This window comes from Excalfactoria chinensis, chromosome 3, assembly GCF_039878825.1.
Source record: "Excalfactoria chinensis isolate bCotChi1 chromosome 3, bCotChi1.hap2, whole genome shotgun sequence".
Taxonomy (NCBI): Eukaryota; Metazoa; Chordata; class Aves; order Galliformes; family Phasianidae; genus Excalfactoria; species Excalfactoria chinensis.
Window position 1 is genome coordinate 71,993,039 of NC_092827.1, and position 27,652 is coordinate 72,020,690.

The 27,652-nt window shown below is 41.8% G+C and overlaps 1 protein-coding gene across 3 annotated transcripts in view; it reads left to right on the forward strand.

The window, feature by feature from the left end:
* Nucleotides 1-26,176, forward strand: part of SDCCAG8 (SHH signaling and ciliogenesis regulator SDCCAG8) — a 98,510-nt gene extending 72,334 nt beyond the window's left edge. For 2 of the 3 annotated variants that reach the window (XM_072333843.1, XM_072333842.1), the window contains exons 17-19: nt 20,880-21,006; nt 22,803-22,885; nt 25,860-26,176. In XM_072333843.1, coding sequence (XP_072189944.1) covers nt 20,880-21,006; nt 22,803-22,853 — 178 coding nt within the window. In that variant the 3' untranslated portion in view covers nt 22,854-22,885; nt 25,860-26,176. Of the gene's footprint in view, nt 1-20,879; nt 21,007-22,789; nt 22,886-25,859 lie in introns of those variants that run through there. The other variant, XM_072333844.1, reaches the window with a different exon arrangement.
* Nucleotides 26,177-27,652: the final 1,476 nt, after the last annotated feature.

The window sequence follows — 27,652 nt, forward strand, 5'->3', positions numbered from 1 at the left end:
GAAATGTTATGTTTATTTTGTTCAGTAATATGAATGTAGTGAGGGGTGTTTCATCTGGGAGAGTGCATGTCAGTATTTAGTTCTCCCATAACTAATCCAGGAGCTGGTAAGACAGCTGCTGTACCAGAGCTAGTACCCTCATGTCTCAGCCTAGAGGAAAAAAGACATCACCATTCCTGATTCTTCACGGTCTCCACTATAGTAGTGTGCCCCATACTCTCTCTGTGAATCACATTCAGAGAAACGATGTCACTTCTAAGATTGCAGAAGCCATGCTATGGAGACTTGCAGTGTGTGAAGTATCATGCTCCAAGTTATTGTTTGTTTTGCATTTGTTTATCTTGCTGGTGTATTTATAAGAGCTGCCCGGGTCTGGAGAAAGTTGTTGCAGGAACACAAAGATTAAGAAACAAAAGGAGGTTGTTGAGTGCTATGGATTAAGAAACAAAAGGTGGTTGTTGAGTGCTATGGATTAAGAAACAAAAGGAGGTTGTTGAGTGATGTGCTTGTAGAATAACATCTCCCCGTCGTACCTCCTTTCGGGCTTTACTAATAAAGAAGTTTTATGAACTTCTCTGAGCAATTACTAGGTTACCCAGATGTTGCAGTAAACATCCTGGTACAAAGGCCATCTTGGAACAATTGCTTTTATTGTAAAAATATTGTAAATATTGCGCTATTCTTGAAAGTCCTACTAAGACCTGTGCTTACCTTTCAGAAATAGTGCTGTGGCTTCCTTATTCAGTTCTGTGTGCAACTGTACAGATTGTGTGCAGAAAAAGGAGAATATTTAACCTCTGACAAAGCATGCATGTGCACCAGCTTAATGGTGTCTTACTTAAGGTTTTTGCACTGTTGCATACAGAAAGTTGTTAGTTTCTCTTAGAGTCATTTAGATAGTCTGTAAGTTCACAAGGAAGGCTTGCACATTTTTGCATAATGAGTCTGGTAGATCCACTGCATTTTTTTTCCAGTGTTCCAAAGCTGCAAATGTCTAAAGAAAACTGTTTTTACGAAGGGTTATTACCTTCATTCAGTAGGTAAGCAAATGAGAATCGGAGATGGAGGGAGTGGGCAAGAGCAGAACAAGTCACAGTGCTGTAGTCCTCTATGTGCAGAGAATCAAGAAAGCTGTCAGTCTTACACTTTCAGTGTACTTAATATAACTTATTTTTGCAGTTAGTCTATGCTAACTTAGCCTATGTACCAGCGTTTATTGGTGATGTGATCAAAAATCCAAGATTATTCCAGATGATCATTTATCTGCATAATTATGTTCCCACCATTGGGAGATTTGTAGTGAATCTTTATTAAGATTCTTTTATTAAGTCTTTTTCTGCCCACGTGTCTTTAGATTAGCCAGAAGGTCCTGTATTCCACTCTTTCTTTCTGCAAGGTAGAGTAAGGACAAAATGAAAAAGAAGGATGGGTCAGGGGTGGTCATGTCCAAAATCAAAAAGTATTCCTTGATCTGAAAAAAATTACTTCTGTAGACAGAAAGGAAGAGTGTTTACTTGCAGCTTACTACTTTGCTTAGCTGCCTTGTGAGTTATATCATGAAAACTGATCAGTGAAGTCTAAAGCAGTATAATATGTGCTGAATATTACTACTTTTCACATAGCTGTCTGCTTTCATTTTCAATTATATCTATTCTGGCAAATTTTAGGCTGGTAAATTAGTGCTTGTATGTTCTGATTACATATAATTTACAAGATCCACTATTTGAAAGTTGTTTTTAATAGGAACGTGACAGTAACTGAAAAATACATTGCATCTTTATAGTAGATAATTTTTTTTTCTACTTTTTGCCTAGGTTCTTCCAAACAGTAACTCTTTAAGTGTTTGCAAGTTATCTTTAGGATGAAACTAAAGACTCTTGCAGCATTAGTGCAATTTTGGACATGTGTTTTTAATAGAAAGAAAAGCTTACCTGAAATTGTTGTGTAAAAATGCTTTACACTTATTTGCCCTCCTAACTCTCAGTGGATTCGGTACCTTTCTAGTCTATTTGAACCTCACTGAATTTACAGAAGGCACACAAAATGAAGTTTTCAATGACTGGACTATACACACAAAATCAGAGATAGGATTAATTACGGTAAAAAGCAGAACTGATTGGAGTCCTGACAGTTACATTCATTAACAGAGCTTCCACTTCTGTTAGAGCAGCGTTGTAAGGTAAATGAACGAGCCTTCCCATGCTGCTTTCAATAATCAGTGGAATGCAGGTTGCTGGAGACAATTGAATTCATTCAGTCCTGCAATAAATGCAAGACAGAAGTATTAGAGCAGAACTGTGGACTAGGGCTACCTGAGGTGTTAGTGTCATTTGTATGAAGATATCATGTTAAAATGCCTGTCCTCCTAAAATTTATTCTCTCCTATTAATTTCTGTTCATTTTTTTTCAAATAGTACATTTGGAAATTCTTACCTTTGTCATGTTTATGGGAAGGATTTTATTTATTTTTTTTTCCTAAAACTTCAGTGACTTTCTGCATCAGACTGGAGGGTACCGTTACAGTCAGTAATGTTTACATCAATAAATGTAAATTCAAATTAAATCTACTATTTAAATAGCATAATGGAAACACATGGTGCTTTGTAGTCATGTAATTAAAGAAGATCTGTGCCCCCAGGAGTTTATGATCTAAAGATCAAAACCAGTTCTGCATGCAGCAGACCTCTCCTAAGTATCAGTGTATAATGTGGGGATTTCATCCTGTGCCTATTCCAGCATAAATTTTATCTCACCCAGATTGATGCAGTATTGTTTGAGAGGTAATACATAAGTATTGTATGTGACACTTTGTGCAGAGGCAGTAAACTCTTAGCACAGAAAACCATGCTGATTTAATGTGAAGATTTATACTTATTTAACAGTAGCGCTGTGAGTTAAACTTTGTGGAAACTAACAGGTTTTTTTAGGAAATAAAATTAAATCTGTGTCTTCTCTAACACGAGTTTGACTAGCCATGCTTTTTTTTTCCCTCCTTCAGTTGAGGAAATAATTTTGTGCAAAACTGCACTGAGTTAAATTATTCACTCATCCTGGGGAAATAGCCTTATTCACTTTCCAGCTGAGACAACTGAAAATGTGGGAAACAGACCAGTCTCGTACTCCACCATTGCCTTAAATAATGCAATTGTTTGGAAATGATGATGAAGACAACTGGGTTTTTTCATAGGTGAAATGGTAGCATCATAAACAGAAAGCTTTGATTGCTATTTGTAATTCTGTTTTCTTCCTTTCTTCCAAAACTCTGTTCTCAGAAACCAGGGATGCTGCTTTTAGTTAAAGAGGAAAAAATATATATATATCAGCCCCTTTTATCCTTTGAAGAATCTTTGCTTGAATTACTGGCTGAGTTCCCTCCAAAGTCCTGGACTTCCTTGAAACTTGGAAAAGTTCAGACCTCAACTGGGTATGGTAGTTCATTTGGTGTAGTCTTTCTTTTCCCCTCATGATATGCCACAAATGAGGTTGGTTGTAAATAGATAGGTTGTTATTTTCAAATGTGATGGCTCTGGAATTCTTCCAGTTATCATCCTAATTAGGACCTTGAATCAGAAAGGGAATTTTTCATTTCTTTAGCACGTGGGGAACTAAATGAAGACCTGCCTGTGAAACTTGTGACTCGTAGCTAGCTGTAAATTATTAAACCCCTTTGTCTCTGATGACTTAAGTGATTTCAGTGATGACTTAACTGCAAAATAGCTGGGCAGCTCTAAGCAACTTTTGCCTTCATTCTTCTTAATTGAATATTTTTCCCTAAGTGAAAGTGAAGGTTTTGTTTTGTTTTTGCAACAGTGCCCCAGAACTGTGGTACTGTACCTGTTAAAAAAGAAAAAATCAATTGAGATTGCTGAGTACTTAATTTTTTTGAGCACAAGTCCTTCATCTGATTCTAGATCCAAATAGGTCCCAAGCATGACTCTACATGAGCAGTCATATTGAGCTTTCCTTTGTACAGTGCAGAATTCAGTGTGTTAGCTGAAGATAAAAAGCGATCAGGAGGAAGTGAAAAATAAACCCTATTGAATTAGTTCTGTCCTGTAAAGGTTTGTGTGAAACCACATATCATATAACCCCACAGGCCATTTTACTCAAAGCTGCATTTTAGCTGAAATGGAAATGCAATGTAAATCCAATATTTAACATGCTGTCCAAGCTTACCTTAAGAAAAAATGTGCAGGAAAGGAAGGCAAAGACAAAGGTTGCTGCTATCACTAAGGACACCTGTATAACTTCAGGTGCTTTGGATGTAAGGAAATAAGATATAAGAATAAGGAAAAAGTAAAAGATTTCCTAAGAAGATGTGGTATTGGTTGTATTAAAGCAGAACAAAACAAACAAAAGAACAGTACAAAAACCAGTTAAAAAAAAAAATAAAAAAATCTGCAGAAGTCCTATGAAATTAGATAATAATTCTGACATGAGGCAGCTAAATAACAGACTCTGATGTGGAAAGCTGTCCCAGATTCCAGCATTCCTTTCAGATGACATTAGAAAACAAGGTAGACTTAGCATGAGAAATAATTCATTATATGAAGAGATTGCTCTTGTTAGGCCCATATGTGAACCATATATCCAGATTCTCTCTACATCCGCTCACATGTCTCGCTGTCAGCATCTGAAGAGAGGTCCCCAAATGTTCAAATATACCTTTCAGATCGGAGTTTAATTTTAGAAGACTATCTTGGCCTACTAATTTTTGTTGTAAGGGTGCTGTGATGGTGGTGGAGACATCACAATGCAAGTAAAATTTCAGAACTCAAAATGCTGTAGAGAGATGCTGGAGTAAGTGGATGTGCACCTTACAGTGATAGATCATAACAGTTGAATATAGTATATTGTGCACATGTAAGATGTATGTCGTTACTGAATAAGTAATAATTCGCAGGAGGGCTATTGTTCATGTGCACTTCTGATGTTACAAACTGCAGTGTGGAGGCTGAACTCTTCCACAGTCTGTGTGTGGAGGATGAGGGAAGGCAAAGTTAAAAGCTCAAGGAAGGGTGTTTCCAGAGCTGAGAACTGCAGAAATGTGGAACTTCAGTACCACAGACCTGAAAATTAAAAATATTCTTAAATATTTTCATAATTGCTCTATTTTCTCTAATTTTGCATTGAAATAGTTTGAATACCATGAAACTGGCAGAAATGTTAGCGGAAATCTTTCCGATACCTTATTGAATACTTAATTTCTGTAAGCTATGTTTTCTTATTGTATCCTTAGAATTAAATACGCAGTCACTATCCCATCTAGAAATGATACCAAAACTGGAATTGTAAAACAAAAATGTCAGTTTGAAGTGTTGTCATTTTTTACTGTAGGGGCTCTATGCTTTCTGTTTTTAATGGGTGTGCTAAGGGAAAAAAAACCTCATTCCCTTGCTAACATCCACGCTTCCTCGTTCAGGCCTTTTCAAATGAAAAGGACTTTGCTTTCAATTCCCCATTTTTCTTTGTCTCAGTGGAAGAGCAATATTGTGTTATTTCTTTCAATTAGTGCAGCGCCTAATAAAACTGAGTAGATAATTTACAATGATTGCTTAACGATATCAGACCTTTCAGGTTTACCTGTATGTATGAGTATGAATACCTCAAGCATTAAGAGTATTTTTATGATCTTGAGTATTCCATGCAATAGGAACTGTCTTTTCTTCAAAAACTAACGAATAAACTAACACCTTGTTTTGCATTTGTAGCTATGTTACTGTGATATTAGTAAATTAAAGAGAGACGGTTCTTTTTGAATGGTCCAAACTGCAATCCAGTGAACTCATTGGCACTGTTGACCAGAGATCACTGAGGATGAGCATTTTATGAAGCATTGTAGTTGGAGTCTCCAGACAAGGGAGAAGCTCTTGGCAGACACTGTTAAGAGAAAGAATGTAACACATAAAAGCATTCACATTCTTTCTACAGTGGTCAGTTTGCAGTGAGTTTTGGCCAAGATGCCCATGGTTTCTTTTCATTTGCCTGTTCTGAAACAAGAAGATAAAGCAGGTATACAAAGTTCACTTGCCTTCTTCTGCCTCTATCTAAACTATATGCTTTGTCTCCTATTGCAGTAATCACAAGCAGTGTTTACTGTAATCCCTAAATTCTTAGATATTTAATCCAAAGCATGTTTCACATAGTCCAAAGGACCACTCTTGGCCAGCCCTGTTGTTTCTGAAATTCAGTTTCAGATGTTTGTATGGGCTTTTAATGAAGAAAGGATGTACTGAAATCCTCCAGTGAGGGACTGGAATGGGATGTGAGAATCTATGTGACTGTGCTCCAAGCACAGCATCTTCTGGAGCTTCTGTCACAGCTGATGTTCAGAGAGATGCTGAACTTGGTTAGGGATGATGGGTTTTGACTATCAGTTCAGAGGAGATCCTGCTGGTTTGATTCCTTTGGTATCCAAAGCAACCAAGTAGGCAAAATAGGTATTTTGACCTACTAAGTACTGTCTGGTTTACCGAGAATCTTTCAGGAAAATTTGACTGTAGCTTTCCATCAGGGAAAGTAAGGGATGTTAATGGATACAATTCTGTTTGGGACAAAAATTTCCCTGACATCTCCCAGAATCCTCAGAGAAGGGTGGTGCAGGTGGCCCTGCCTGGCCCTTAAGATCTGAAATAAAAAATGATTAATGATCAGGAATGTATGCTAAACAAAGTAGGTTGGAAAGATGTTCATCTAAGAGGCTAGAGGATTGGGCTTGTTTATTTTCCAGGTTTTCTGGGGGTTTGTGTGTGTTGTGTGTTTAGTTTTGATTGTTGGTTGTGTTTTTTCAGCATGTAAGTAGTTCCCTAATTTCTGAACTATGGAGAGTTTTATAATGTTAAGTTGTAGTTATTAATGAACATTTCTTATTGCAGTTATTTATTATGGGCAGTAAACCAACCCTTATCACATCTTAACTGAGCAAATTCTGCCTCGTTGAATGCATTGATACAATTTACGTTTTGAAATTAAATTGTGTTTTAAACTTTTGTCATCTTTATCTTAAAGAAAAAGGAAAATAATGGAATTATGGGAACAGAAAATGGCCTTTTGGGTTTGGGTTGTTGGTTTTTTTTTGTTAGACTATTCGAAGGCAATTTTGTTGAAAAGTAAAATCACCTTGAGACACAGGATAAAAGGAGAATACAAAACCTAAAATAAATAGCATAGAAAGTTGAGTGTTATGTCCTCAGAAATACTCCACTGGACCTTTCAGTGAGGGTGGGCTCTGGTCACCCCATCCTTCACTTATTTCTAGGTTACGTTGTCAAAAACCAGCATTCTTGTGTTGTAAGGAAAGCTGTCTCTGTTCAGGCAGTGAAATTCTCTATGCTCAGTATAAGGGAGAGTTGATAAGGGGAGACTACTGGGAGCAAATCCATGCATAGTTTCTGTTCTCAGAAAAACCCTAAACGTGCTTCATGTTCCTTATGCTGTGTACTTTGTCTGTCTGTGTGGATAATCACATGAACTGTACATGTGAGCAGCATTTGAGGTAGAACTGTTATCTTTTATCTCTTTGATGTCTTATTTTACTTATGCATGAAAAGTTGAATGAGGAAATAGTGTTTCTGAACAAAAGGTGCTGCAAATCCTCAGCAGACAGAATTGCAAAGTGCCGTCTGTCCTTACACATTTCCATCTCTGCCTGTCCTTCATTAACTGAGATCACTATTCAATCACAGTGGTTGATGAGAGTTTTATAGGCACGTTTATTTATAATTTCTGTTTTCTAGGTGTTTTTGGTTTTTTTGATTCCAGCCCCAAAGTGTATATTTTCTTTTCTGTTATAGTCAATTATGTCATAAATGGTCAAATGATAACTCATCACAAACAAAATTATTTTTGCAGCCTGTCTTACTAGCGTCTGGATTCTAAAGAGACAACCTGGATGCCTGCATGCCAGCGTAACCAGGATTTCAACAGTGTCAATAATCTTTGCTCATCACACCAAAAAAAATCAGTGTGTCAGTGTATTCCTGCAGAGTCATTAGCATACAGACTCACTCTGCTTGCTTAACAAAGCACGGTTCAGTATATTACAGTTTCCTAGTCTGCTTGTCTGAGTCACCCCTGACAAAAGCGGAGAGAGAAAATTCAATCTTTTCTTCAGTGGCACAGTAATGCAGGAAATAAATCTTAGGGCATAAGGTCTGAAATGGCAGTCATTTAAATAATTCAAATGTAGCAGTCGTTCTGCCCGTATGCCTTTCATTCCTTTGTTTTGTTTCTCTGTATTTGTCAGATCACTGATAGGCAAATGTTCCTCTACAACAATCTATATTTTTTAAATATCTAGAGCTAAATAATTCCTGTCCTCTTTAAATGCAGTTTAACTGGTTACATGTTAAATAATTATTTGCTCTCTCTTTTGTGGTGTGGAGGGGGGAGTTGGAGGGGAGAAGTAACATACAAGCAGATGTGCTGCTAGATCTACAGGCTTCTGCCAACCATATGGCATCTTAAAGAAAGATGGTTGGAGCGTCTGGATTAGCAAAGAGTCGGGATGGAAAGCCATGTGTCGTGTTGGTACAGGCAGTTGTTTTAGCTCTCTGTAAAAGGCTTCAGGAGATTGTGTAATGGAACAAATGGTACTGCAAGCCTAGTAACAGCCTTACCGCTGCTGGAGAGGCAATTGGCCCCCAGGCGGGTACTGCTTCATCCTTGCTTGTTGGTTTTTCGTGAAGGATTTTTATATCGTTATTCTCTGCTCTTCTTTTAACATGCAGGAAACTTGCAGATCTAATTCTGAACTTTATACCTGAAAGAGGACTATTGTGCTCAGGGTTTTTGTTCACACTCTCGTATTTTATAATGAAAGCATGCAGTTTCCCTCTGCTTGCAATGAGAGCCTCGTGCCCTTCTGCAAATTTCCTGCATCCTTCGTGAACACTTTGAGACACCGATTCATTTAATTTGTAGCTGATGCCCAGATTTTGAGGGGGAACTGCTCTCTCTGGGATTTACTTAGTTAAAAACAAGATTGGGGCTATTGTGCTGGTGGCTGTAATGTACCAGCTTGGCACTTGTATTCTGTTTGACAAGTTGCTCTTTATGCAAACAAGGGTCCTGCTCCTATTAAAGGCAAAATTCCTTTTGTTTTTATTAACACAGGATTGGGCTCTCGGTGGGCTTTTCTGTGCTTTATGGGAGTCTCAGTATTTCATGTTGCAGCTCACGGGAGTTATTCTGGATCAGAAGGAAGGCTTTTGTATCTAGATCTGTAACAGAAATAGGTTTTATTCGTTTCTCTTTTGTCACAAAATAGAATGTTAGACTACTCTGTGGATGTCAATGAAATCTTGCCTCTTGCTATACCTGTCAGTGCAGTTTTATCTTCTCAGTCTTGTTTTTTACAAAGAAAATATAAAAATCTGATGCTGCAGTAAAAGAGTTTGATTAAATGAGGATTATTTTATTTGAAGAGACCTTAAGGACATTATCATCCCATATCGTGATTTTTATGTAAAGAGATAACATGAGGGACACCTAGATATTCATTCATAGGTAAATACATGCTGAGCAGGCAACGTTATCGTTTCAGAGACATTAGAAACAAACCATTAACTGCAGAAGCATCTTCCCTACTGAGGATACTTGCTGAAAAATATATTATCTTAATCTGAGACAAATGCTTTTCTAATATAGCCCAAATTAACAATAATGTAGAAGTAAAACTACAATTACTGCTCTTTATTCTTTTTTTTTTTTTTTCCTTACTGCCCAGAAGGGTCCTTATCTGGAGCTTAGGAAACAGCAGCCTTCAGCTTAATCTGCAGTTTAGTTACAGCAGCGCATGCTTTTTCCTGAGCCGCCTTCGTGCCCCCCTGCTTGAGCCCACATATGTTGCTCAGCGCCGATGAAAAGCAGCCTCCCCGGGGAGTGAGGCTTGGGTTGGCTCTGTCAGCCTGTTCGTCACCTCGCCATGGCTGGGCCAGGTGTGAGGTGGGCAGTTGTCCGCCTAGAGCCGTGCCAGGACCACCAGCACCTCTCTGGAGGGCTCTAGGCAGCCGTCTGGTGGCTGCTGAGGAGGAATGGGGCCGGGCCGGTGAGAGCCCATGGGGGCCTGTGCTGCTCCTGTGTCCTCTGCTGAACTTTCAGTCTTCCAGAAATCCTGGCTGGGTTTTGTGCTGGTAGCATGCGAGTTCACTGTCATAGCTGTGTGTGTTACCAAAAGGGTGCATTCATTTAGAAATCTGCTTTCATCTTTGTAGATCACTCAGTAATGAATTGTGAATAACAGTATTGTTATGCTATAGCAGCAGTATCAGAGGTTACCAAGACTAGAAGACAAGTAATTGATTAGTAGTAGATGGATCTCTTGCTTCTCATTTTGTGAATATGCTTGTTATCTGTATTGCTACTTAAAAGAACAAAAACCACAGTTCAGTTGTCTTTTTAAATATACATGGCTTTGTTTTCTTTATTTACTACAGGTGATTTTGGGCACTTAATTTGAATTGATCAGTCACTTATGTGAGTTATCAGCTCCCAGAATATCAGTACTTCTGAGCTTTCTGTTTAAACTCTTGTTTCATAAAGCTTTACTATCACTTACCGTTGAAAGAACAGAATATAGGGAATATAGAATCATAGAATGGTTTGGGTTGGAAGGGACCACTAAGATCATTTAGTTCCTACCTCCTGCTGTAGGCAGGGACACCTCCCTCTAGACCAGGTTGCTCAACGCCTCGTCCTGCCTGGCCTTGAATGCTTCCAGGGAGGGAACATTCACAGCCTCACAAGGCAGTGAGAAAATAGGAGAAAAGCAAACTTACTTCTTGCAAGGTCTTCTGAAGCAATTTAAATGGAAAAGTATTCTTCCTGTATTTGCACTGAAGATGCATCAAGAAAATGATTAATATACATTGTAACTTGTAGTCCAGAAAAGACTAAAAGTTTTATTGGACTTTTTGACAGTAACTAAAATTCCATGGAAAACAGAAGAGCACGTGAAAGCATATTCTGGACAGAATGAATTTTTCTGCTGGAAAATACCAGTAGCCTTACCACAGGATTCCTGTGAAGGGTCCGGTGCCTGCTGATGGACGTGCCAAGCCAAGACATAGCAGAGCCAGGCTGGAGCCACATTTGTGCTCAGATTGCCTGGTGCTTTCAGAAGGCCTGTGCCACTGTTTGAGAGGCTGGCTGTTCTCATCCATGAGCTAAGGTACTGTCCCCAAAACGGTGTAGTAGACCCTTCCTACTGGCTGTGATCTGAGTGTGTTGATACTCTTCTCCAGACTGCTGGGTTGCAGTCATATTGCTTATTGTGAAGGTGTTAATGGTTATACTGAAGACAACTGCAATGAGTTTTGCCTCTAAAGCAGGAATAAAACCTTTTTGTAGCAGTGATCAAGTTCAGGCTTGGTGTGGTAAATTCAGACCAAAATTGAACTAATATACACAAATAATGAAATAAGTAGTCATTCTTACAGAGAATTATTTTTAAGATGTGTTTCTCTGAAATGCTTCCCTGTTTTCCTTCAGTGTTTCTAAACAATTGCCATAATTTTCTGTGTTTTAAATATACCTTAAGGCAAAAGATCACATGGACTTTGCATTCACAAGAGCTGAGCCCATGGAGGTCACTTGACAATACTGCTCAGATCATTCAGATTTTTATTTCTTTATTTTTTTCCCCAATTTTCTGACTTCCATTTTCTCACGGTGCAACTCCTTTCTTCTCTGCTGTTTCCAATGCAAAACCTGTTTCAGTAAGCCATGCTATCTTCCCAGCTTTTGGTGTTCAGTGTGACATTCCTCACCCGGTGTTTTCTTCATGCTGTGACTCTCCCTTCAGTCTCTACAGAAGCTTTATGGCATACCAAGGGAGTCAGGGAGGTAGGCACTGGTCCAAAGGGTGACAGCAGTAGCTCAGGCAAGGTAGAACCATGCTTGTCTGTCTGGACAGTGCTAGTGGGGAGCAGAAGCCAAAAAGTTCCTTGGGTAAACCCATGCACAGCTCTTCTCTGCATCCCATGCGCATCATGGATTCCTTTGCTCACCTGGTCTATTCATATCACCTGCTTCCCAGTATCTTCTCTATAATGTTTTCACTCTACATGTTCCTTGGTGCTCCTTTTTCTTTCCAAGATGGAATAGATTTCGAGAATAGATGTGTGGTAGAGCTGTATGTGAGGGAAGGGAATAAGTTAGGCTTGGGAGAAGTTCACAAATGGAAGCAGTATGGCCTGTGTAGAGAGAGCAGCGGTCTTGTATGGGAGACATGTATCTGCATATGCTGCACAGACAAATGATCTTTGTTACATTGAAGTAATCTTCATCCTCTTGTATGTCACAAGCATAAAACTACACTCTGTATATTAATTATTTCACTAATTTTTGAAAACTATGATAACCTTGTGTGAGCCCTGGAAGTAAGCAAATGTGTTTAGCCTTCCAGAGCTTGTAGGCAAAATCACACATCTGAAATGATTCTGGAAGGGGGGCATATTTTGCACATCAGAGGTGCAAATAAAGGTGATGGGATTTAATCAAAGAAGCTAATGAATGATGCCTGCAAAGATATTTAACACTGATATTTTTATAGCAGCCAAACTATTCAGGATAACAGCCTTGGTTTTTATGCTGAGGAGCATTTTGAAGAGCTGTGATATGTAAGTATTAAATTGGGAAGGCTCCCTTGCAGATAACAGGATCAGAAGGACTACACCTGGCACTACTGAGCTTCCATTTGAAAGGCCATCGGTGAGAAACATTTTACCTTTCCGACACAGGTAGTAATGACAACAAACAGAAGTTTTATGCTCTCTGTAATACCGTGCCTGCAGTCCTTCCTGACAGCAGCTAGTTTGGGCTCAGTAAGGACAGCAGGACTGAACTCAAAGCTGTGCTGCTACCCTGTAATTGCAACTGTCAGAAACAACTGAAGCAGTTGTAGCTCAGCTGCGCTACCCTTTCTAGCAGTAGTATTTTTTTAATTAAGACAATGTCTGAAAAAGTAAATTAACAGAAGCTGATGCTTTTATCAGCTTTTTGGTTCAAATGCCTCATGTCAGCTTGGGCCACATGTACACTGTGCACATGCCACGGGATAGAAAAAGTAAAGACTTTTTTTCAGTTCTCTGTCGCCTGCCCAAACACCACATGTACTGTCTGTTACATGTCGCTTCTGATGAGGTTCATGCTGGGTATTTCTTTTTAAAGGCAAAGTGTTTCTGAAGGAAAGAGTTCAGATTTGGCAGATTGCATTAAAAAATTCTCCATCTCCCTGACTCGGATATCGGGATCATTTTGTGCGGACACCAGCTAGCAACCTGCAAAGGTTCCAGTTAGTCTGAAATGAGAGGAAACAGTAAGATGTGGGAAAAATGGAGCATGCATTCTAAAAAGTAAAACAAAAAGATGTTAAAACTAGTAAAAGACAAGCATAGGAAAAAAAAAAAATCAGTAATGTGCCTATGTACCTTGTAGAATGAGCCTTCTGAACATTAGCAGTCAGTTGTGAAGGCTTGCTAAGATTGAGGTCTTGCATCGTTATCATGACACTGTTTCCTGGTTGGGAAGTTGTGTAAAATCTGTTCTGTCCATCACGTAACAAAATTAGAAAGGTGAATGTTTTACAGAGCCTGACTGTAAGATTCATTGTATTCCTGTAACACTGCCTGCTTCCAGCTCTGCTCCTCTTTTTTCTCCTGAGATGTCTTATGGCATTCTGATTTAATAGCCTGAATAATTTGGAGAATTCTTACTAAACAGGTTTTTTTTTTTCAGCAGTAAGCAAAAACTATGAATGAGAACTGTTCTTTTCTAGAGCAAAACTGAAACTGATCCAGAGTTCACATCGTTGTCATGGGTGATAGCATTTGAATTCTTCTAAAGGAAGAAAGACTTTTTTAGCCTAGGGACTCAGACGCAAACAGAGATAATAATAAAGGTTTCACCCGTATCTTTTACGGCACCCTGTCCATTCTCTTGAATGGTTTCCTTCCTGTCAAAACCCAGGTGGGCTAAAAGTGACTGACATATCAGCTCAGCCCAGCTGCTACACCCCCTACTGAAGAGCAGGCTGGTAATACTCTCTTCAGCACTTTAGACATGAGCTACTGGAAGCCCAAGAATAGACCCAGACTCAGGTTTCCTACATGATCTATTTGTTTAACTTGTAGGACCAGCTGTGAAAGTGAAGATATATTCCAGTAGTCGGTGATGACATCTTAAATAAAGCGGAAGCTACTGTTTCTATGTAAACTTTTAATTAAACCCTATTTGCAGTTGTTTTTATGGCATGCATTTGGTTATCTTCTTGGGGAAGATGTAGTAATGTAGCCTATTCTTGGAAATTGTGTGGAGTAATTAAGAGTATCTTTAATAATGGGAAATTTAGAGATTACCCAATATACATTAAGGAGAAAACGTTAACTAAGAACCACCTGGGTCAACAGACCCATGGTGAGATGTGGATATTTTAAGTGTTTGATTCCAGATTCTGCAAGGGATATTAATCTCAAGTTACTTACTGTTAACATATGCTAGATCAGTTTGTTCAGCTTATAGTAGGCAAGTACTTACCTTACTAAACTAGAATTTGTATTGATTGCATTCCCGGTCCAGCTAAACAAACAACAGTCTTGGCCTTATAGAAGACAACAGAATTTTGGTAAGGATTTCAGTCTGGTGGTAAATGCCACAGAAACATCTGTTAATGTGCCTTAAACCATCTCCCCGTACTAGAAGTCACAACTTCAAGTGTAACAGTACTGAGACATTCACCGTTATCAAGGATTTTAAGAGTTTTTTTCTCTTTTGTTAACACAAGAAGGGAGAATGGGGTTCAGTTAAAGGATAGATAGTACAGTGTTTAATTTTTGGGAGCATTTAGGGAGATTCTCTGAGATGTTCATGTCACAAGGTCCTGATCTGTGCCTTGACAACTTAAATAAATACCAGCGTAGAACAATAGCAAAGCTTTGAATTATAGTTCTCTATTTGCCTGCATTTCAAGATTTATAGGTTCTTGTTTAATTTCTTGGAAATTTACTGTGTGAATCTGTGAGTGTTGCAAACCACAATGATGCAGATGCTTATGTGAGAACTAACTTTTACAACTAGTTTTAGTGTCCTAGTAGCCTGTGGAGCTGATTGAAGGCACATAGAGCTGTTGAAAGTAAATTTTGGTGTCTTTAAGAAAGGGGCGACTTCACTCTTGCTATGAAAAGGGAGGAGAGAAGAGTAGCAGAGTTGAGCTGAAAAGCAGAGAGGACCCATGCTGCTGACCCCACAAGAAAGATGGGAGTGACCGCAGTTTGGGAGGCTGAGAAAGGATGGTCCTCTGTTACCATAAGCACCAGCTGGACCACCGAACTCTTCAAGTGGCAGTAAGTCTAGTTTTCTGTAACTCTCACAGACAAAGCAAGTGTGATCATCAATGCATGTGGAGCAGTATTTTTGTGCCTTCTTTATCCTAGTCAAGAGCAAGCTGTGATCCCCAGCATTTTTGTTTTAAGGTTTGTGGTGGTGCTTGTTGTTTTAAGACATTAAGTTCTTTGTGATTTCATTGGGTTTGTCACAAACTTATGGTTTACAGTCTGAATAGTTACAGTCTGAACTTATGATCTGAAACAGTTCAACGGTGATAGTGGGGAATTGCCTGGGGAAAAGGTGAGTGTGGGGGAGCTGCATTGGAGGTGGGAGGCAGGGCCAGAAGAGACTGCACAGAGAGCTTTTGCTTTGGTGTTTCCTAACCCTCTGACTATCTGAATATACAAGCCCAACATCCTTCAATGTGTTGTAGTACAGCTATCTGTGAATTACCCCACCTTAACTACTTCCTACCATTTCAGTACAATAGCGAATTTGCAAGATGTCCTAAATAAATGCTAGTAGGGGTGGAAGCTTGTTGAAGGAAAGTGCTGGCTTTTGTTGTCTTTCCTAACTGGCTTGTTCCCTCCTGGTTGTTAGCTAGTAGTTTTTAAGCCTGGCACACACTACCTGAGGCTCACAAAAGGCCGGCTACCAGGTCCACCATTGCCCTCCTTCAACAGCATCTGTGCAGCATCCTGGGGTCTGTGCCTTTGCTCCCATCTTTCCCCTGATGACCAGAAGCAGCACTTGATTGCCATGTCCATTCCCAGGCACATGGGCACAAAGATGCTCCCTCTTGGTACTCCAGCCTCCTGGCTGGGGAGGCGTTGCGGGCTGCATGCTGCCCCATTCTGCCTATCCCCTTTTCAGTCTTTTTGTGGTCTCAGGCCCTTCCCTCCCACAGGCGAGTGGTGAGGCCATGGTGCAGAGCTGTGTGGTGTGCAGAGAAGGGAGCTCTGGGCCTGCCACAGGGAGCCCCTGGCCTGACGGGCTGCCCCCCATCTTCACAGCAACTGGCAGATGGGGGGCTTTGGTGAGGGTGGTAACGGCCCTTTCAGCTCTGACAGCTCCATGCGCGCTGGCCAGCAGTAGTTATCAGATTACTTGTATTAAAACCTAATTAAGATGTGTGCCAGTAAATGCAGCGTGGTTATTGGATTTGGTGATTTAGCGGCTGCAGGTTGCTGCAATCCAGTCGTGCCATTTCAGCAGATTCCACTCGGCAGAGCAGAGGGAAAGCATTTTACGTTAGTTCCCTGACTGTGCCGAAAGAGTAAATAACCTTTTTAATGCCTCTGTGTTGTCAAGGACTGATCCCCACTGCTGGCTGGATGGGTGCTGCCTACCAATCCCCGCACATTAATTTCTCCCTTGTCAGCCGTGCAACTCAGAGGAGGGAGGGCTGACAGGCCCTACCCCCGCCCCTGTAGTACCGGCTCTCCCACATGGCTCACAGTTGCCTGTGGATTAATGGGTCTGACTTCCCCAGAGCAGGGGCTTGCAGCATCCTTGCTGGGGCCTGGCAGGTGCCACTGGGTCGGTGCTGGGGCTGTAGAAAAGGAAGCTGTTACATCTGTCTGTAGGCATAAGGCACTAGCCCAGCTTTGTGCTGTAGTTAATTCCGCTGAGCAGAATTCACCTTGGTGCCACAGATTTGCTCTGCACTCTGCGTTTATGGTGTTTCTGGCTGTTTGCTCCTACCTGTAATGTAACAAAATGTACCTGTCCTTTCTATTTCATCCCAGGACTGCTTGTTCAGATCCAAGTTCATTTTCTGTGCAATGAGAGATGAGCCCTTCTGCAGGCTATAGCGTGTGCTGCATGAAGTTGGTAAGGTAGCCCAGAACCCCTCTGACACAGAGCTACACTCGAACTCAGGTGCTCAGGATCAGAACAAAATGCTCACCATGAAGTGCTTTGCTGCAGCTTGTGATGCCTCCATTTTGGTCTCTGCTGGAAGCCTATGCTGCTCAAAAGTGCCCATCTCCTGCCTCTGTGTAGAAATGGGAATATTGGTGTAGACTGGCTCAGTTTGAGTGGAAAAATAATTTAAGGACATTATTGTGACTATATGGAAGCTACCTGTTGATGTAAAGTTATCTTGTAAATAGTCCAAATATAACACGTTTCTAATCCTCATTGCCTTGAAACAACATGGCAGAGAGTGGGATCAGGTCCCACCCTTCAGTGCTCCCAGGCCACAGAGCAGCAGCAGCCACTGGCATCCCAACTGGGGAGCTCTTTGTGCTCCAGTGGGAAGGTGAACTCACTGGGAAATGTGTGGGCCGTTGTGCAGTGGTCACTCATGCTCAGGGCATGGTGCACATTTGCTCAGTCGATGGTGTTGCCGAAGTGAATGTGGTGACTGCACAACCTCACTCACTCGTATTAGCAAAATGTGCAGAAGGTTCTGTCACCCAGTTGTAAAAATGATGGCAGGCATCGATGTGCAGTTGTAACATATGGGAAGTACAGTGAATGTGGGTGGAGCTGTTCATTTCTCATCTTGAATCATTTACGAGATCAGCAGGCAGGCCAGATACAATGCATATGGGAATGTGTGGCTGTGCTGCACATGTCACACGTAATAGCAGACACTGTGAGAGGGCCCAGAGCCTGTCCTCGGGAGCTGACTGCACTGGAGCAGGCTGGTCGTCCCAGCATGCAGAGCAAGGGCCAGCTTGGCAGCAGTTTTGGGAGAGCAGAATGGTAGACAGAATTTGGGAATTAATAGACTGAGATGTGCACTGATGAGATCTACTCCCTCATTATCATGACCCAGAGCTGTAGGAAGGAACATTATTAACCCTGTATCTGGATCTGGCTACAGGTGATACTAGTAAAGGTTTGGTCTGCCAGCCAAGCCCAGTTCAGTGCCTGCATCATTTTCTACTTTTGTTTAAGGAGCTAGTCTGATGTGACATGGTAAAATTATGAAACATTAGAGAGTTCTATATTTACAAAAGTTCATCCAAATTACTCTTTACAGGATCTGATAAGATACAGAGCTTTACGATGGAGAACACTTAAGGCTCATATCCAGAGATGTTTCTGTGGTTTGCATGGGCTGCCTGTATCTAGTAGACGGTGCAGTTTTGATGTAGAATTTCCATCAGCTGGAAGATAGATACTTCACTCTGTGTGCCAGAACTAGAGTTCTTTGCACTGAAGTGGTGTCTCTTCAACTGGAGCCTTCTCCTCAACAAGAAGGAAGGTCCTTTACTCATGGTCTCCTTCAGTGGTGGTTTCTTTGCATGCAGGGTGGATGGACGATGCTCCATGTGTTGCTGCAGAATTGTTGTTGAGAGGTCTATGCACTTAACAATGTCTTTAGCTGCAGCAGAAGTAATGTGTAAGATGGTCTCTTGAAGACCCTTAAAGCAGACTGAAGTGCTAGCATAATGGGAAAGGTACTAATATAATGTAGAACTCATCAGAAGCTTACATTTGAATGGCTTGAATCCAGACTGTAGTTGGTGGTTGTTGAATTGGGACTTTTGTACTATCTGAGGTGACCTTGCACAAAGAGGATTTCTTAGCCTTGAGGCTATACCTAAGTAAGGTGGCACTAGAGGTTTTTTTTGGCTGCCTGAAGGCAGCACATTCCAGCTACTCTTTCCTACAAGTACTGCTATAAAGCGGTATCATAGTATCATAGTATCGTGCGAGTTGGAAGGGACCTTAGAGATCATCGAGTCCAACTCCCGGTATTCGAGCCCTCTAGTGTAGCAGAGCGGCAGTTTTACCCCTTGCGCCACAGGGGGGATTCGAACCCGGGCCCTCTGGTGTTGCAAGCGGCGGTTCTAACACCGTGCGCCACCGGGGGCACACAGGTAGGTAGGTGCTCTATAAATAAATAAAGGGCTGGAAGATGCCTTTATTACAAATAAAGAAGCGTGATAAGGTCACAAAACCTCACATTTAAGGAAATCAATGGCAAAATAGTAGGCAGAACTCAGCTCTCCAGTCTGAAACTGGTACATTGCCTCCAGCAAATAATGCTGTTGTCCTTGCACACACTGGGAGCAATCTGATGCTCTTGAGGAGCAAGTATCTTTGAAAACAGAACCAAAAAAGTGTGCAAGGGCATTTTGTGTGAGGGAATTTCATTTTGGTTTGGGTTTGTGTCCTTGTTTGTTTCGGTTTGTGGTTGTTCTTTTTGGAGTTCCTTGCCCCTGAAATCACACTTAATAAAGTAATCAAGCATGACCAGCTCATGTATCTATGTGCTACAGTTTAGAAAGTGTAGGGAGTGTGAAACTGAACTCAGAGTGTGTAAGTGTGTATTTGATAGAATATTCTGTGCTATTAAAGTGGTCTTTTTATTTACATCATGGGATGTTGACAAACCTGCTGTCACTGCAGCCTGCTGAATATACTTTTGTTCTGATCCCCAGGAGATGGTCCTGCAGCTCCCCACGGCCCTCTCTGCAGTATATATTAGCAGAGTAACAGGGCAGGATGAAATTTATCCATTCAGAGTGTTTGCTGCAGGATTCTTGCGGTTTGACTTCAAAGAAGGTGGCTGACTGATGCAGACCACTAAGTGCTGGTTTTGATACAAAGTTTGAGATTTCACTATCAAGAAATTTGGGGGTGTTTACTGATGCACTTATTTGAACAATCCTGATGAAGAATGTGAATATTCAGAGCGATGATCTGAGCTGAGTTATGACAGCTGTACAAGTCAGAGCTACCACATGGAGTTGAAAGTGAAGAAATTCCGAAAATCATGTGCCTTATTGTGAGCATATAACTAATTCCATTATAAGCAGAGACTGTACAAGAGATACAGGATGCACCTTGTTCGGTGAAAGCTGTATTTCAGTATGTTGAGCAAGAAAGCCTTTAAAAAAACAAGTGGGAAGTTTGGATCTAGACCTAAGCATAACAAAAAGCAACTTGTTTCCTGCTTCCTAAGTGCATTTTTCTCTAGATTACAGATATCTGCAAGGCCTCCTAGTTAAAGGTGGTTTTACTTAAAGAATGGATGGAGTGCATTTAACGTAAAAACATTTTCCAGCATATTTCCATATACTTTGCTTGCTACTGATCCAGGCAAACTTAAAAACGTCCATGGTGGCATTCAGAGTGCTGAGCAGTGACCGGAGATGTTTAATCCTCTACCCCAGACAGGAAAAGGTGCAGCTGCCCTCTGTGTAGCAGCATCACAAAGTGGGACCCTTGGGGACATGGGCTCTTGGTGTCTTTCTATAGGAATCCCTGCCTCCACCTGATCCATGCCAGAGAAGACCAAGGCATAGCTTAAGGCATAGCTTGCGTAGCTGCAGATACTGGGATGCAGCCCTGGGGCCTTTGCTGATGTTGCAACACTGACTTGCTGTCCTGTCATGAGAAGGGCAGACATGTAGAAACGCTTGCTGAAAGCATCAGAATGCACTGAATGCCTACCCTGGGAGCAATACTTCAGTCCCATTGTAGAGCCAGGCAGAGCTCCGTCACCTGGGAGCTTCACCTGCAGTGCAAACATCTGAGCCCTGCGGTGCACTCCCACTTCAGGCACAGCGCAACCCTTTCATCTGTTTCTCCAGGTTGCACCAGCTGGACAAGCACTGCCAGGTCACTGCCCAGCAGCTGGTGGAGCTCCTCAACAAACAGAACCAGCTCTTCAAAGAGAAGCAGCTGCTGACAGAAGAGGTGCAGTTTCTGCGAACACAGGTATTTGTGCCAAAAGAAAAGGAAATCTGAGGGGAATGTTCTGCAGCTTTAGCAGAGAAATCCACCAGCAGTCTCTTCCCAACTGCTGGCTTCTGTTGGTGTATGAAAAAATTATTCCATTAAATTGGAGAGAGACTGTTAGCTGGACCCGAGTCCTGCTTCAGCCCAAACTAAAGGAAGAAGTGTTTAGAAGAGACAGGAGAACAGCAGCAGTTATTCTTGGTTACTGTTCCTAGCATTCTTATCAGAAGATTGTTGTGTTCCCTTTTCAGAGATAATGCAAATCCACTCTTCCACAGCATTACCATTTGAACTGTAGCTGATGCTGGTAATTAGTTGGATCTTTTTGCCACCATTTGTCAGACTCAGGTCCATCGATCACTTGGTGATTTTTTTCCCCTTATTTTTAAATGCCATCCATTTTCCCTGCTTCTTCACGGCCACTCACCCAAATGTGATGGAGAACGTAAGACAGCTCTACATGAGCAGTGAGCACTGCAGTGCACCTCAGCAGGACCACGTGCTGCTTCCAGCGGTCTCCAGGAAGACGCAGGTTCCTGTGGGCTGCTGTTGCTCAGCTGTTCGGCCACTGTTCTTTAGTCAGTGCTTTGGAAATAAGGCAGAGGACTGTGTGGTTGTTTTCTTTCAACCACTTCTTTCAGAAAAAGGAGGAAGAAAGAGAAGCAGGAGCATATTTGATAGTAAAACTATCAAATAATCAAACTCTTGTTATGTGACCAAGTCAGTCAGCTAATTCAGCTGTTCCATGAAGTCTTCTAACTGATGAATGCAGCAGACTTGTGAGTTTGCACAGGATTTTGCTCAATGGGTGACAAAAGAAATGCAGCAGAGAGTATTTTGTTTGTAGGACACATAGCAGTAAACAGAAAAAGAATGTCTTAGAAGTTGGATTTAATAAGTAAGTGCTTATAATAGGCAAATAAAATCCATACTTAAGTTTTTAATCATGTCAGTGTGTTTGGTTTGACAGGGTTTCCTGTTGTGGTAGCCAAGCCTGGTAACCAAGATAGTGTTGGGTTATCAGCATGTAGTAACTACTGACAAGCGTGAGGGCAACAGCAGTGTTCTCTCTGTAAGGCAGCTAAGGAAGGTTTGCTGTTCAGAGATGAAAATAACTACTTGAAGGGAAGCACTCTCTTGGTAATAGGAAGAGACTTTATATGCAGTCCATGGGGATTCTGTTATTGCTCATCTCTTTTATCTGGAAGTAAGTGTGCTTTTATAGAACTGGGCAGAAGTACAAAAGTCAAACAAAAACAGTCTTTGAGATATATTGCTATCAAGTCCTGACTTCCTTTTGCATCTTCATTATAAGTTGATTGTGCTCCAGAGGATGCTTTTACTTGAGAACGCTTACTTAGAATTCTTTTAAAACTTAATACAAAATGAATAATACTAAAAACCTATTTGCAGCTATTTAAAGCAGCAGTGTTCTCTGGGAACGGAGATTCAGCCCAAGAGAGCTGCCTGGAGTATCAGACAATTGTTTGAAGTAAAGGATAGTTCACCATGAATGGGAAATTTTACTTAGAGAAAGATGTATTTAGTTATTATAGAAAGATATACTTTGTAACTTCAATTGTGTGATCAGTATTGATTAAAGGTGAAAGTGACATCATATACCTTGGTTTACTGCCTCAGTCAGCTGCTACCCTTTGCAGTTAGCTTGGGGAAAGGGGAGAAATGAATTACACTGAATCCTTGCAAAATGATGTCAGATACACTAAGTGAGATTTGCTGTTGTATCTTGGAACATGAGCAGTTGTGTATTTCAGGAGAAGAAATGGGATGCAGATCTCAAACAGGACACAGATGGAATCAAGTAAAAACCTGGACGGATGAAGAGAAATGAGAACAAGTAGGTATTTTTTCTGTACACTATATATAGAGAAAAAGGAGAGAGAGGAAAGGAGGACTAAAACTATTTGCAGATGTGGGCTGAATCTGGCAAACACTTCAAGACAAAAGGGAGAAGAAAGTGTTTGAAATATTTTGGGGCTAGAAATTGTTGGTGTGTTGTTTGTGGCATGGTTTGGGTTTTTTTCCACACTGAACAATCAGGGCAAGCACTCCACAGCAGAAGCAGGTTTACCTGGCACAATTAAAACAAAGTTTGAACTGGAGAGAAAGAAGGATATACAAATCTTGGCACCCAGGCAATTGCCACAGGACTCAAGAATGCCTCTGTCATCCTCAGCAATGAATTACATCCTTTGAAACAATGACATGAAATCCCATGTCACTGAAAGAAGCTCTGAATAATCACCTGCCTGCAAATTTAGGGCTGGGTTCAGCATCTTCACTTGGAAAACTTGTCCCACGGACAGAGGACAGCAGAAGGCTCCAATTATCCACACACCTTCCCACTCTAGCACCGATTTATTTCGCTGTTAATGTTTTTCCAGTTCATTTCCTTGTCAAACTTTCCTTATGTATCTTCTTTTCTAACATGTGAAGCACGCTGTAGGCAGAGACCCTGGGAAGCGGAGGAGTGGAATTTTGTCATTCCAGAGTAAGGCAGTAATGGGTACAATGTGATGAGGATTCTCAAATCATAATTTTAATTTTCATAGCGCTAAAAAGATCGGTACGATAATTCAGCCTGAACTTACAGCATGTGCTGCAGGTGAAGCCATTACACTGATGGTTAATAGATGTCGTTAATAGTTAATACTGGAATAAAGTTTACCATAGGCAGATCCACCTGAAGGCAGACAAAAGTTTAATTACAGGGTTGATACCTCTTTTTCTGAAAGCTTTTGGAAGAATCATGTTTTGAGTTTCTGCTTTTGAAAGTCTTTAGATCACCAGTCACTCTAAGTCAGGAGAGCGAGATACAGAGCTCCCATCCCAAGTACTAAATACAAATGTGCATAATATAGTAGACAAAACAACCTCAGTGTTGTCCACCCAATGTTTCTGAATGCTGGAATGCTCTTCACTTGCAGGATCTGCCCTGGTGTCCATCAGTTATACAGAAGTAGCTGTTTGTCCCAGTTTGTAATCCCCCTGCTGACCGCGGTTGCCTGAGGGGCTGCTGCCAGCTGTGCCCACCTGTGCGCACACAGCTGACGGGGCTGGGACCTTGGGATACCGCCAGCCAGGTCTGCCTTCTCCCTTGAACATCTCCCTGTGCTCTCCAGATTGTTGTGCGAGTGAAGCTGCCTCCTCACTCATCTTATTTTTCAGCGAGCCTCCCTGTGACTAACCACTGTTTCTAAAAGGAATATCAAATATACTCAACCTTGAGCATATTTACCCCCCTCGCTTCATACAGGTACTGTCAGAGTTACAGCTGTTTTGAGCTGAGTTGTTCTTTGTCTTCTTAGGTCTGCTGCAGGGCCCCAGCAACAAGCAGAGTTTGGATGGGCTCCCAAGTGCTTAGTTTGCCCTTTCTTTCAACTTAAATGCTGGAGGTGCCTTTTGCACAGCCAGAAGATGAGTAGCCCTTCTGTCTTTGATGTCGGAGTTATTTGGGCTGATCCTTACAAGGTCCTCACCTCTTTCAGGAGACCACTTGGGGGGAGGAAGGCCATATATTTTTAGTGTAACGTACAAAAATGTGCATCTGCCCGGTGTTTGTAATAGCCAGTGACATTCTGCAGACAAGGTGTCATTTCTGGAGCACTGGTGAGTTAAACTATGAAAGGAAGGGAGGGAACAGCCAGGACGGTCTCTGATGCCCAGATGCCCTGATAGGAACCCTCCCAGTGCTGCATCAGGTGAGCGTGGCCAGTTCTGTGCGCCTGCAGCTGTAAGCAGCATCCGTGCTTCCTGCAGGGTGCCTGGCCAGGAGCACAGCGGGGCAGGGTGGGCGTAGTTTGCCATCTTTTGTCTGTCCTCTGGTGCTGGCCCTACACAGCGGGTTAATGCAGCACAGAACAGGCTTCCTCTGAACAGCCACCGATATTGAGCTTATCCTCTATGCCTTTCCCTGGATTTCACTCGCATTGCAGCGCGCTGATCACCACCGCAGGTAATGTGGTGCATGTGTTCTTGGAAAAAAAAGTCCCATGTTACTGTTTTTAATTAATTCTTTAATGAACTGCAGCATTATAAATCCTTTTTTTTTTTTTTTTTAAACTCTGCCTTCATTACCTTACCAAGTTTGTTTTTTAAAAAGAAAAACCCTCCAGCCCTCTAACATAAAACCAGCTGATGTGGAAAGTTTATTTTTATTTCTGAGGTCATTTTACATCTCTTAGAATTCAAATTTCAGAACTCCAGTCACTTAATTCTGGGTATCCACCCAGCTCCACCAGAGCTTCATCTCTCGGTCTTAATGAAGTCCTGAAGTGCTACTGAGGATGCACAAACAATAGCGATGCAAGAGCTTCAAAACTGTAAATTAGCCTTCCCACCAGAGGTTTTCTGACAGCATCCAGGCAGCTTCCTGTTTTGATACAGCTGCCCACCCCGTACACAGTCTGTACAATTCACAGTAAACACTCTCTGGCACAACCCTGCCTCCTCCTTCCTGGAAGGGAGAAGGGGCAGGATGCAAGACGTGCCCCAAAACAACAGCTCAGTTATTTACTGCTAAACACGAGTGATGGCTAAAGCTCAGGGAGACCTTGTTTTTCAGAAATCAGACAGCTCCTGTGCTTGTTACCTGGACGAGTTCTGATCTTAGAAAGAGGCAGGACAGCAGGCCCACAGGAAGCCAGGCTTTGGAACAGCGCTTGTTTACACAGCATTGCCACATTCTTAACCAGTTATGTATTTCTCTTCTAAGAACTCACCCCCAGGCTGGAGTGACACAAACGAGAAGTGCAAGTGGCTCCATGCTCACTACTTACGCTCTGCTCCCATCTCTTTCTTCTGTCTTTCAGTTCTCCTCTATATGCGCCTGAAACTTGGGCTTCTCTGAAGCTCACGCAGAGAACCAACGTGCTGCCTACCCTCACCTGCTCTGTACTTGTTTTTAACTACAGTGCCATCAACATATTGAAACATTACTCCCCTACCGAACTTTCTAGGAAGACATCTCAGACTTGCCTAAGAGACTGCAATCCAGTGGCAACAGCCGTGATGGAGCGCGTACTGGATTTATTTCTATGATTTTTATAAAATGGTTTTAATCTGTTTTTATAATTTAATACAGATGTCTTATTTACAGATGGCAAACCCAATAAACTTAGTTTACTAATTCTTTTTTTCCTGGTTGTGTCCTTTCGCGTTCAAGGGAAAACTTGTGTATGTGGAGGAGAATGTATAAGCCTAGCACAAATCACACCAGGCTTGTGTTAAGGATTCGCTACCAGCATCTACCTGGGAAACTGATGTTTTGGAAGTGTTTGTCCCCTTTACACAAAAATCTGAGTCCTAACAAACAGCCACTTATCCATCAGAAGAGCATGAGAACCACTGAGTCATTTCCCTGGGGCAGGTTTCCCTTCAGTGGCCAAAGCCCTGGGCACAAGGGACCCTGTGTTAGCGCAGGCATCGGGGCGCCAGGCTCTTGGCACCAAGGAAGCTGTTTGGGACCCCCCTGCTGGCAGACACTCGGCTGTCTGAGGGATGGGCAGCAGCTGAACTCAAGTTCAAATGACTGAACTTAAAGCAGCTGGCAATACGCTGGGAGGACTATTCTTTCTGCTTACCTTCATGTTTGTATTTTTAAAATGACTTTCCAAATGCCAAGCTCTTTCGGACAGAATTTAGCTGAATCTTTTGCTGAACTACTGCAAGGTAAACTATACAAGAAAAAGGTTTCTACATTCAGTGTAACTGCTGAATCGCACCGGTAAAGAGAAGAAAAAAGTGCTGAGAAAGATTTCCCTGTGATAAGGCTACCCCAGCCAGCATGAACAATGAAACATAACAAAAAGAGGAGGAACAGCACCCGCACCGACACAGTTACCATTTGCTGTGGGACGCAATCTTTCATTCCGTTGTATTTCAGGAATTATTAGTGGTACAGCTTTAACATCAAAGTGGTTTTCTTCCCATTTCAATTTCCTGCCATATGAAACTGCCAAACACATCTGAGCTCCTCCCTGGCCTGCCTCCCTGCCGTGACAGTAAACGTGCTTCCACTGCCTCAGGTCTGTCAGCAAGGAATGCCTGACAAAGAAGGTTCCTGTCTAGCACAAGTATGGGCTCTCCACACTCAAGGACATCTTTAACTGACACTACTTTATAGATAGATAGACAGGTAAGAATGAGTTTATAAAGGTAAGAGTCTGCAAACTCTTTTTTTTTTTCCCATGCTCTAAATCTTTCAACAGAAGCGTCTCTCAGCTACATGTGCAAAGGGACTCGGGCACCAAAGTCCCAACACTGAGGCTTCACTGAGACCCTGGAGCACTGATGCACCTCACCCTTCCTGGACCTGCTTCACTGCCAGCTGCTGCTGATGGCAGCATGGAGAGAACAACTGCCAGCCACTGGGCTGCCTGACTACAAGGAGCAACTTCTCTGCAGCAGCTTCTCTGCTCGTAGCAGTTGCATATTTGCTGGGCACGGACAGGGCCAGGTCTTCCCAGCTCCCATTTGCCCCCCATCTCACCATCTATTTAGCCACAAAATGCTTGGTTTTATAAAGTTTACAAAAGCCAGATGAGGTGATCAAACCTTCCGTGTCTACAGCTGAAGCATCACCCCAACATGCTCTGTGCCTGTA